At 40.2% G+C, this 9,511-nt stretch overlaps 2 protein-coding genes across 8 annotated transcripts in view; one reads left to right on the forward strand and one right to left on the reverse strand.

Annotated features, from left to right (window-relative positions):
- Positions 1–2,611, reverse strand: part of ralgapa1 (Ral GTPase activating protein catalytic subunit alpha 1) — a 76,550-nt gene extending 73,939 nt beyond the window's left edge. For all 7 annotated transcript variants that reach the window (XM_051957962.1, XM_022201656.2, XM_022201655.2 and 4 more), the window contains exon 1: positions 2,057–2,611. In XM_051957962.1, the coding sequence (XP_051813922.1) occupies positions 2,057–2,162 (106 nt within the window). In that variant the 5' untranslated portion in view covers positions 2,163–2,611. The remainder of the gene's footprint in view (positions 1–2,056) is intronic.
- Positions 2,612–2,717: 106 nt separating this feature from the next.
- brms1la (BRMS1 like transcriptional repressor a) lies at positions 2,718–7,531 on the forward strand. Its single transcript, XM_022201658.2, has 9 exons — positions 2,718–2,846; positions 3,801–3,959; positions 4,179–4,269; positions 4,384–4,511; positions 4,990–5,069; positions 5,223–5,319; positions 5,480–5,569; positions 5,706–5,770; positions 5,869–7,531. Exons 2-9 carry the CDS (start codon positions 3,821–3,823, stop codon positions 5,965–5,967), a joined length of 789 nt encoding a protein of 262 aa, XP_022057350.1. The 5' UTR covers positions 2,718–2,846; positions 3,801–3,820; the 3' UTR covers positions 5,968–7,531.
- Positions 7,532–9,511: the final 1,980 nt, after the last annotated feature.

The raw sequence follows: 9,511 nt of genomic DNA on the forward strand, positions 1-9,511 counted from the left end.
GTCAAGCCACAGTTTAACATACACACTGTTCTAAAGAATGGAAAGTTTACCTTGGTGTGTTTCTGACCTCAGCACTGCTGGCTGTCATTAGAGTGGAGACACTGAGATAAAACACAACTACTAAGAATAAAACCACCACTGCAGGCTTTCAGGGTCAAAACTGAAAGACAGAGTCCTCACTGACAATTCCAAGCATTACATAGGTACACACACATTCAGAAGAGTCTCTAGTGACGGTCTTTGGGTTTGTTTATATGAAGACAGAAAGCTGAACTCTGCCACAGAGACACACTGAAACCATCTGTGCCCTAACGGCTGTCCTTGTAAGGTCTCAGTGGCCTAGCTGAGTGATTTTCTATCATTTCCTCTTGGGACTGACATTTTAACACAATATTTACTACAACTTCTGACCTCTTTAAAGAGTCTGACTTCTTATAATGGAAGGAAATCCTGACCTTGTAATGTTATATGTAAATAGAATTTTGTCTCATTTAATATAGCGTGGTAAACGGCTAAAACAATACTGTCTTTATTTGTACCAGGGTTTGACCATTTTAACTTTATACAAACATAGCACAAGTTAAGCCATTTTCCAAAACACAACTACTGTTATTTTTTTCAGTCTGGAATGAACAACAGGGCTGAACAGAACCTGACAGCGGTTGCTTAATAACCCGATTGCACCAAATAGATTACAAAGCCAACGCAGCTGTCAGGTCAGGTATTAGCTATTCCTTGAAATTTAAAAAATTGCTCAACAGTCTTGGTATCCGCTTACTGTACGTTTCCTGCAATGACAGTGGTAAACATCCAAGGCAGTGCGAAACAACATCAACTACACAGACCAGTACTTCTTGCTCTTGAGTCTATTATGAAGCCTGTCTTTTCTCTTAGGTGGAACTTTTACTATTAAACACATCAACTAACAGAGCCATGATTGATGAAACTGCGAGTTAATCATTGTTCACTCTTCTAAGTATTCTCTCTCAGGCGTTGCCAATATTCCCTCTCATTTTTTCTGCACCAGTGTTTTGTGCGTGCATGTCTCGAATTGTTATCATGGTCCTGTGTTCCCCATAGAGCACAGAGCAGAGGCACACCCCTCTCTCCCTCCGTCTCATGTACACAAACACAGAGCCCAGTAGCTCTTACAATAGAAACAGGAAGAGCAGCTACTGTACTGGACAGAGAGAGGAAATAGTAGAGGCTATTTCCCGCTGCACCCAGTGAATGTGTATTTGTAGGTATGCGTGAGAGCAAGTGTGTGTGTGTTAGTGAAAGATACACACACAAACACAAACACACACACACACACACACACACACACACACACACACACACACACACACACGCCCTAACACTACCATCACTTATTAACACCCTGCCATCCTCCCTTCTCTCCCACACATTCAGTAAACTCGGACTGGTGCTGCATTGTAACACATCTCAACGTTAAAATCCTCAGCATTTCTCACACATCAGGCCTTTGTCCAACACTCAGGCACGCCCCTGTAGAAATCACAACATCCGGACTAGCAGCGTGCAACATTAATGTCCAGCTACTTTTAATACAGTCAGTATAACACACATCACCTCGATTTTACTCAATGCAGAGACCATACCTATGTCAAACTCCTTGCAAAATGTGACCATTTAAAAGAGATGCCACTTAGACGTAAGATAAATCATGCCTATAACCCTCTTATAACCCGAAAGATTCTGGTGATAGCAGAAACAGCTAGTCTCATTCACTTTAAGCCTGTCTAGAAGAGGCTATGAATAGTGCTGTCATTCTGAAGGGGAAAAAGAAACCATGCGATGACTTAAAACTTACATTTAATGATACAAATGGCTCATACTGGACAACAGATATGATGCCGAAATAATGAGTCGATGTTAAAAAACTTGACATTACCTTCAGGTTTGTGACATATGGCCTCGGTGATTGTTAACATTCATGTAAACTTTGAATTTCGTGATTTTCAAGATTACTTTTGTGTGACACTGGCACGCAGACGCTAACCTGTTAGCTGCTTAAAGGGGATTTTTAACTTACCTATGACTATTCTAAGATGCTTGAGCCTCGTCAGCACGTCCTTCTTCGGGTCCAACACTTTCTGTGTTGATTTCTTAACGTCTCCATGAGGTTTTTTGGAGAACATTCCTGAGGCAGGAGACACAAGAATGCGATGGCAGACAGCAAGGAGGAGCTAGCCGTATAGCCGCTTCAACAGCCTCGGCTAGCGTTAATCTTCAAACTATAAGGAAAAACCGATGCTCCTCGATCATTTATTAACGAACTAGCAGCCCTCCGCAACAGCACGGAGCATATCTGAGGGGGGAATATGTCGGAGAGCGCGCATACTGTTTTAACTAAGACAAATATGTACAACGTAGCGGGGCAACGCATCCATCCATCGCACCTCCCTTCAGTCCGCTGCCTTAGGGCTAAGCTAACTGGTTAGCTGTCCACTTAGAAAACATCATGGCGGAGGAGGGATGAGGGAAAACAAAATAATAGATACCAGATAAATTCAACGCAAACATAGCTCAACTTATCGTGTTTAAATCATGTTATATGCGAATGCCATAAAATGCAATATACTCCTGACATAAACAGGGTTTTTTTCCCCCTTTTAAACACATTTTGACAATTCTGCTCGAGCTCTCCGCCTCCAGCCGTAGCACTGAATCATGGGTAACGGAGTTTGTTTATCATTCCTATACCTTCGATTATATGATTATTAGTAACACAGAAAACTACAGTTCCCGTTGCAAATAAGAGCGCTGTACAGTGTTTTTAGCTTAGCTGGTACGCACGAGTGAACCTGTAGCCGAGGAAAACAGTAAGTTTAACCTTCTTTTTTCCAAGTTTTACTTTTCTTTAAACATTTACTCAAACATCCAATACTTTGTTGTTCTCGGAGTTGTGCTTTAGTTTAGGCTCCTTTGTTGGAGTATTTTTTGGAAATAGTCGTGATAATTATGCTTGTTAGCTTGCTAACGAAATGCTAACTATGTGTTGTCGTTTATTGTTTGCTTTGCATCGTTCAGTGATTAAAAAGTCAAACAGCTACATTCTTCTTATTCAGTTAAAATGCTTCTTAATATTTAATCTTGAATAATATAAAGAAGTTCGCCAGTCTTGTTTATGAGGGATGGTCATTTACGTAACTCAGTATGTCACACGTCGAGAAGAATAGCAAAAGTAGGATATTATGTATAAAAGCAATATTCACCAAGAATAAAGTTTACTTGCTGCATTTGGAAAACTACAGATATTAAACAGGCAGAAATAACTTATGCCAATTACTCAGTCAGTCTAAACGATAAAGAAATACTTGAAGGATGTACCAGGTGCTGATTGTTTATTGATAAAACAGTCAACCTAAACCCCTAAAATGAGTTTTCAGTCACTATACAATTATATCAGGTGAAATAAATGAAATGTAAAATGTACAGTGGCTTTTGTAATTGCTTTAAACTGCCAAGTCATTTTGTGGATGAGCCCACATGTAGTTGGACCTAAAAGCATTTTGTCTTTCATGTTCAACAATGATTAATCATTCAGGTGTTATATGCAGTCACTTCTCTCTCTCTCTCTCTGATGTACAAACAGAACTACTCGTGTTCCTGAAGTTATCTAACATGTAGGAATGCTTTGAAATCTTAGCTTATCTTTTGGACTAAAACTAACCAAATGGAATCAAGTAATGTGTTTAAAATGTAAATTCCTATCTGTTGTATGTAAAACCACCAAAACAGACTACCTGAAATACAGTTCTATCTCTCACTGCCAGTTTGAAATTGCCCTCTTGTCATGCCGGTGCACCGTGACCGGGAGAAGAAGGAGAATACAGCTGAAGAGATGGAGGTGGAGGAGCAGGAGCATGAGGCATCCAGCTCAGAGGAGGAGGACTCTGACACCTCCTCTGTCTCTGAGGATGGAGACAGCTCTGGTAAGAAAATATGCTCAACATTCCTGTGCAACTTACAGTATATAAACAGCTGTAATAAAGAAAATGGAATTTCAAGAACAAAGTATAAAATAGACTCTGTACATAAAGTAAGGTTTGACTAATAATTCCTACTTTGTGAAATTTGTACTGATTATGATGTGCATCTTGATATCATCATTTGTGATGATAGCTGTTGTCTGACACTTTATATTGTTCCAGAAATGGATGAGGAGGACTGTGAGCGGAGGAGAATGGAGTGTCTCGATGAAATGTCAAACCTGGAGAAACAGTTCACAGATCTCAAAGACCAGTAAGACTGATGCTGGTTTTTGTCAAGTTTGTCTTGAGTTTGAATTTTATAAAATGTAAAAAGTTGCAAATAACAATATTTGATATAAAATCTTTACCCCGTGACTGTGTGCAGGTTGTATCGTGAGCGTCTCAGTCAGGTGAACAGCAAGCTGGCAGAGGTGGAGGCCGGTCGGGCAGCAGAATATCTCGAGCCTCTGGCGGTACTGCTGGAGAACATGCAAGTCCGCACCAAAGTAGCAGGTAACCCCAACAGATGGATACACGAATAAAATCTGACACACTCTGGTCCTCATTATCTCACATAAGACAAGATAATCCTTTATTACTCCCCACGTCAGGGGAAATTTCCAGTGTTACAGCAGCAAACATCTTTCAGAGCAGCACTAACCACATGTACAGTAATGATCGTAATTATAATAACAATAATAAGTACAATATATACAAGAATGAATAATAAAAAATGAATAAATACAGTACTACTACACTCTGACATCAGCATAAAGTGGCTTGTGGAATAAATGTTACTGTACAAGGGCAAAAAAATGCAAGCAGTGGAAGATTGTAAGATTTTACCATGGTTTAAGATGATATGATATAGTCCAGTTTATGTTAGCTTCAGCCAGTAATGCTGATGTTGTACAGTCTTACAGCAGATGGTATGAATGACCTGTGATAGCGCTCCTTCTTGTGAATCTCTCATTGTGTGTGTTTTTGTCAGGGATCTACAGAGAGTTGTGCTTGGAGTCTGTGAAGAACAAGTACCACTGTGAGATCCAGGCTGCGTGCCAACACTGGGAGGTTGGAGACACAATCACACACACAGTCTTATATCACCTGATCATAGAGAGAAATTACTAACCTGCTGCAATTGTGTGCAGTTTGCTGTATTTATTTGGCAGTAGTTTATGTTTGATCTGTATGTTTTACATGATATTGTGTGTTTGTGTGTAGAGTGAGAAGCTGTTGCTGTTTGATACAGTGCAGAGTGAACTGGAGGAGAAAATTAGAAGGCTGGAGGAGGACAGGCACAGCATAGATATTACATCAGGTAACAAAGTCATTACCTTGTGTTTAACACTGTAATGCAAGTAAAGCTAAATGCAGCGCATTCTAATAAAAGCAATAAGAGATCATTATGCACATCCAGCATATTAAATTGAATGCATGCATACAGCGTGTGAATCTTTTGGCTTTTTTTTTTCAATCAGAGCTGTGGAATGATGAGTTGTCGGGGAGGAAGAAGAGGCGAGATGCTCTAAGTCCAGACAAGAAGAGGAGACGACCTTCTGTGGTGTCTGATATCCTTCCTTTGCTAAAGCTTCAATTATTGTACATATTGATACTACTGAAAATGCCTAATGCCGGTATCTTGATGTGTCTGATTTCAATTTGTTGTCACTCCCTGTGGCAATCACTGTCCTTAGCTCTGTGTACGTCCGTATATTGTCTACATGCTGCCTGATCTGGACATCCTGGAGGACTGGACAGCTATCAGAAAGGTGTGTTTGCTGTTAACTGTGTCTTCTACTATGCACATGTCTGTGTGTGCATATGTATAGATATCTTTTAACACTATTTTTTGTGTGTTGTCATCCAGGCCGTGGCTACACTCGGTCCCCACAGAGGAAAGAGCGACTCGGACAGCTCCGTCTTCCCATTCAGACCAGACAGAAACAGGCCCATCCTCAACTGCTGAGACACACATGTGAAGCCATGCATACCTCAAACACACATACAGCACATATGACACACACACGGTAGCATTCACTTCTACAATCAACACACACACACACACACACACACACAGCTGAACATTTCTCTGAACACTCCTCTGCTAGCAGTGACCACATCTGCCTGTCGGAGATACCGCTCGGTAAGCTGCCTCTCATGCTGACAGTCACCCACAGCAAGGACTCACAGGTTTAAAACCCTTTAAAGGACACACAGGAAAGGAAGCATAATTGATCCCCAAAAACTTAGATTGGTTGACAGTGTTATGTCAGTGCCTGTGCATTTCAAATGTTTGTACTGACCCACTGATAAAACGATTCTGAAAAACCATGGACTGTTCCAACTAGCAGGCCACAATCATTCTGTGCTCAGTGACAAGTTCAAGGAAATGGCTTTGCATCACATGCTCATCAGTGTGTGTAATCGATATTTTTAGGCTTGAGGGTTACTGATCACTCTTCCAATGACATAAAAGGAAAGTACAGGTTTATCTATGACCCACTGTGCCACGGAATATTTAGAATATTTGTACTTTTTATGTGAATCAGTCTAAATGTTTTGTATGAGACTGTTCTCTTATGTTTGAATAGTTCGATGGTGATCACATTACTTCTGGACAGTTTTCTGTTGTTTTGGAGAGCAATTATGTGTGTTCATATGTGACCAAGTCAGTTTAGTCAGTACAGTCAGAGATGAGTTAAAAGCTCTTGAAAATCTGTCACGAACTCCATTAGACCACTAACTCTGTTGGTAACTGTAAGCAGTGATTAGAATATAACAAGCAGCAGACATTATTTCAGCAGATCCTATTATACAGACCATACAGTGTTCATTGATATCTGAGCATTTGAATCATTTTTTTCCTCAACAGATTTATTTGTGTTTTTGTCAGAATAGCTTGTTTTCATGTGGATAGTCAATTAAAGTTCAGTTCCTCTTCTCCTTATTTTCCCCTACATCACTGCAGTCTGTAAAACAGTAACTAAATGTGGTGCCGACAGCATGTTAACAGTTAAGTTGCAAAGGCATCCCTTTAAAAGTTGTTATTTAGCAAGTATTGTTAGGTTCTTCACTTTCATATCTACCTCTTGTCTCTTCTGAGTCTTAAAAATTCATTACATTGTTATTCCCAGACATCTAAATGCTGCCATCTTTATGACCATCCAGAGAATAGTTGATTTGTTGGTTCAGTGTGTTGCTGGTTTTTGGCTGTTTAGGTTCAGATGTTTTTCAATCCTGCAGTGTCACTGGCTAATTGTATACATGGGGAAAGAACCAATGCAACATCCTTTCAATCATACCGCACTGTTTAATCTTCGCACAAACAACCCATTGTTTATAGACTGATGAACAAAAACTGCCATTTGACAGTATTGATTTAATGTGGTTAATAAAGATTAAAGCTGTGGGGGTTTTAAATATTCAAACTGCTATATTTTTGACAGTGTATTTTAAGTAATGTGTCAGGTACATTTGAGTCTTTTTAATTATGTGGATGGGTTTTTCAATTAAAATTTGTTTTTTAAATACTTGTGGAGTCTGTGAACTAACATCGAGCAGCAGCGAGGCTGAGGTGAACATACTGATGGATTACATTAGTAAATGTAGCGCCAGACCAACAGGGGCCTGAAAGCTTCAGGCTTGTGTGTGAGTGATTACCTCATTAATAAGAATGAAATATTTAGAAGCTTTCCACAACAGAGCATATACAGTGCCTTGCAAAAGTATTCGGCCCCCTTGAACTTTTCAACCTTTCGCCACATTTCAGGCTTCAAACATAAAGATATAAAATTTTAATTTTTTGTCAAGAATCAACAACAATTGGGACACAATTGTGAAGTGGAATGAAATTTATTGGATATTTTAAACTTTTTTAACAAATAAAAAACTGAAAAGTGGGGTGTGCAATATTATTCGGCCCCTTTACTTTCAGTGCAGCAAACTCACTCCAGAAGTTCAGTGAGGATCTCTGAATGATCCAATGTTGTCCTAAATGACTGATGATGATAAATAGAATCCACCTGTGTGTAATCAAGTCTCCGTATAAATGCACCTGCTCTGTGATAGTCTCAGGGTTCTGTTTAAAGTGCAGAGAGCATCATGAAGACCAAGGAACACACCAGGCAGGTCCGAGATACTGTTGTGGAGAAGTTTAAAGCCGGATTTGGATACAAAAGATTTCCCAAGCTTTAAACATCTCAAGGAGCACTGTGCAAGCAATCATATTGAAATGGAAGGAGTATCAGACCACTGCAGATCTACCAAGACCCGGCCGTCCCTCTAAACTTTCACCTGGAACAAGGAGAAGACTGATCAGAGATGCAGCCAAGAGGCCCATGATCACTCTGGATGAACTGCAGAGATCTACAGCTGAGGTGGGAGAGTCTGTCCATAGGACAACAATCAGTCGTACACTGCACAAATCTGGCCTTTATGGAAGAGTGGCAAGAAGAAAGCCATTTCTCAAAGATATCCATATAAAGTCTCGTTTAAAGTTTGCCACAAGCCACCTGGGAGACACACCAAACATGTGGAAGAAGGTGCTCTGGTCAGATGAAACCAAAATGGAACTTTTTGGCCACAATGCAAAACCATATGTTTGGCGTAAAAGCAACACAGCTCATCACCCTGAACACACCATCCCCACTGTCAAACATGGTGGTGGCAGCCTCATGGTTTGGGCCTGCTTTTCTTCAGCAGGGACAGGGAAGATGGTTAAAATTGATGGGAAGATGAATGGAGCCAAATACAGGACCATTGTGGAAGAAAACCTGTTGGAGTCTGCAAAAGACCTGAGACTGGGACAGAGATTTATCTTCCAACAGGACAATGATCCAAAACATAAAGCCAAATCTACAATGGAATGGTTCACAAATAAACATATCCAGGTGTTAGAATGGCCAAGTCAAAGTCCAGACCTGAATCCAATCGAGAATCTGTGGGCAGAGCTGAAGACTGCTGTTCACAAACGCTCTCCATCCAACCTCACTGAGCTCGAGCTGTTTTGCAAGGAAGAATGGGCAAGAATTTCAGTCTCTGGATGTGCAAAACTGATAGAGACATACCCCAAGCGACTTGCAGCTGTAATTGCAGCAAAAGGTGGCGCTACAAAGTATTAATGCAAGGGGGCCGAATAATATTGCACACCCCACTTTTCAGGTTTATATTTGTTAAAAAAGTTTAAAATATCCAATAAATTTCGTTCCACTTCACGATTGTGTCCCACTTGTTGTTGATTCTTGACAAAAAATTACAATTTTCTATCTTTGTTTGAAGCCTGAAATGTGGCGAAAGGTTGAAAAGTTCAAGGGGGCCGAATACTTTCACAAGGCACTGTAGATGGCTTTGCAGGATCTAAACACAAAAAAGGGAAGCAAAGACTGATGTAGGAAATAATGAGCGGGTCAAACCACCGCATCTGTCTCACTCTGAGAGGATTTAAAACCCCAGTGTACAGTATGTACTCATAATAAAACTGCTGTTGATTCTATATTTCCTCTTTCAGAGAA

The sequence above is a fragment of the Acanthochromis polyacanthus genome, chromosome 1, assembly GCF_021347895.1.
Source record: "Acanthochromis polyacanthus isolate Apoly-LR-REF ecotype Palm Island chromosome 1, KAUST_Apoly_ChrSc, whole genome shotgun sequence".
NCBI lineage: Eukaryota > Metazoa > Chordata > Actinopteri > Pomacentridae > Acanthochromis > Acanthochromis polyacanthus.

Excerpts from the sequence above, each read along its gene's own strand:
- brms1la (XM_022201658.2), top strand. The coding sequence starts at position 3,821 with ATGCCGGTGCACCGTGACCGGGAGAAGAAGGAGAATACAGCTGAAGAG. Across the intron at positions 5,570-5,705 it reads ACGACCTTCTGTGGTGTCTG|GTCCGTATATTGTCTACATG; the intron begins ATATCCTTCCTT and ends AGCTCTGTGTAC. Across the intron at positions 5,771-5,868 it reads ACTGGACAGCTATCAGAAAG|GCCGTGGCTACACTCGGTCC; the intron begins GTGTGTTTGCTG and ends GTTGTCATCCAG.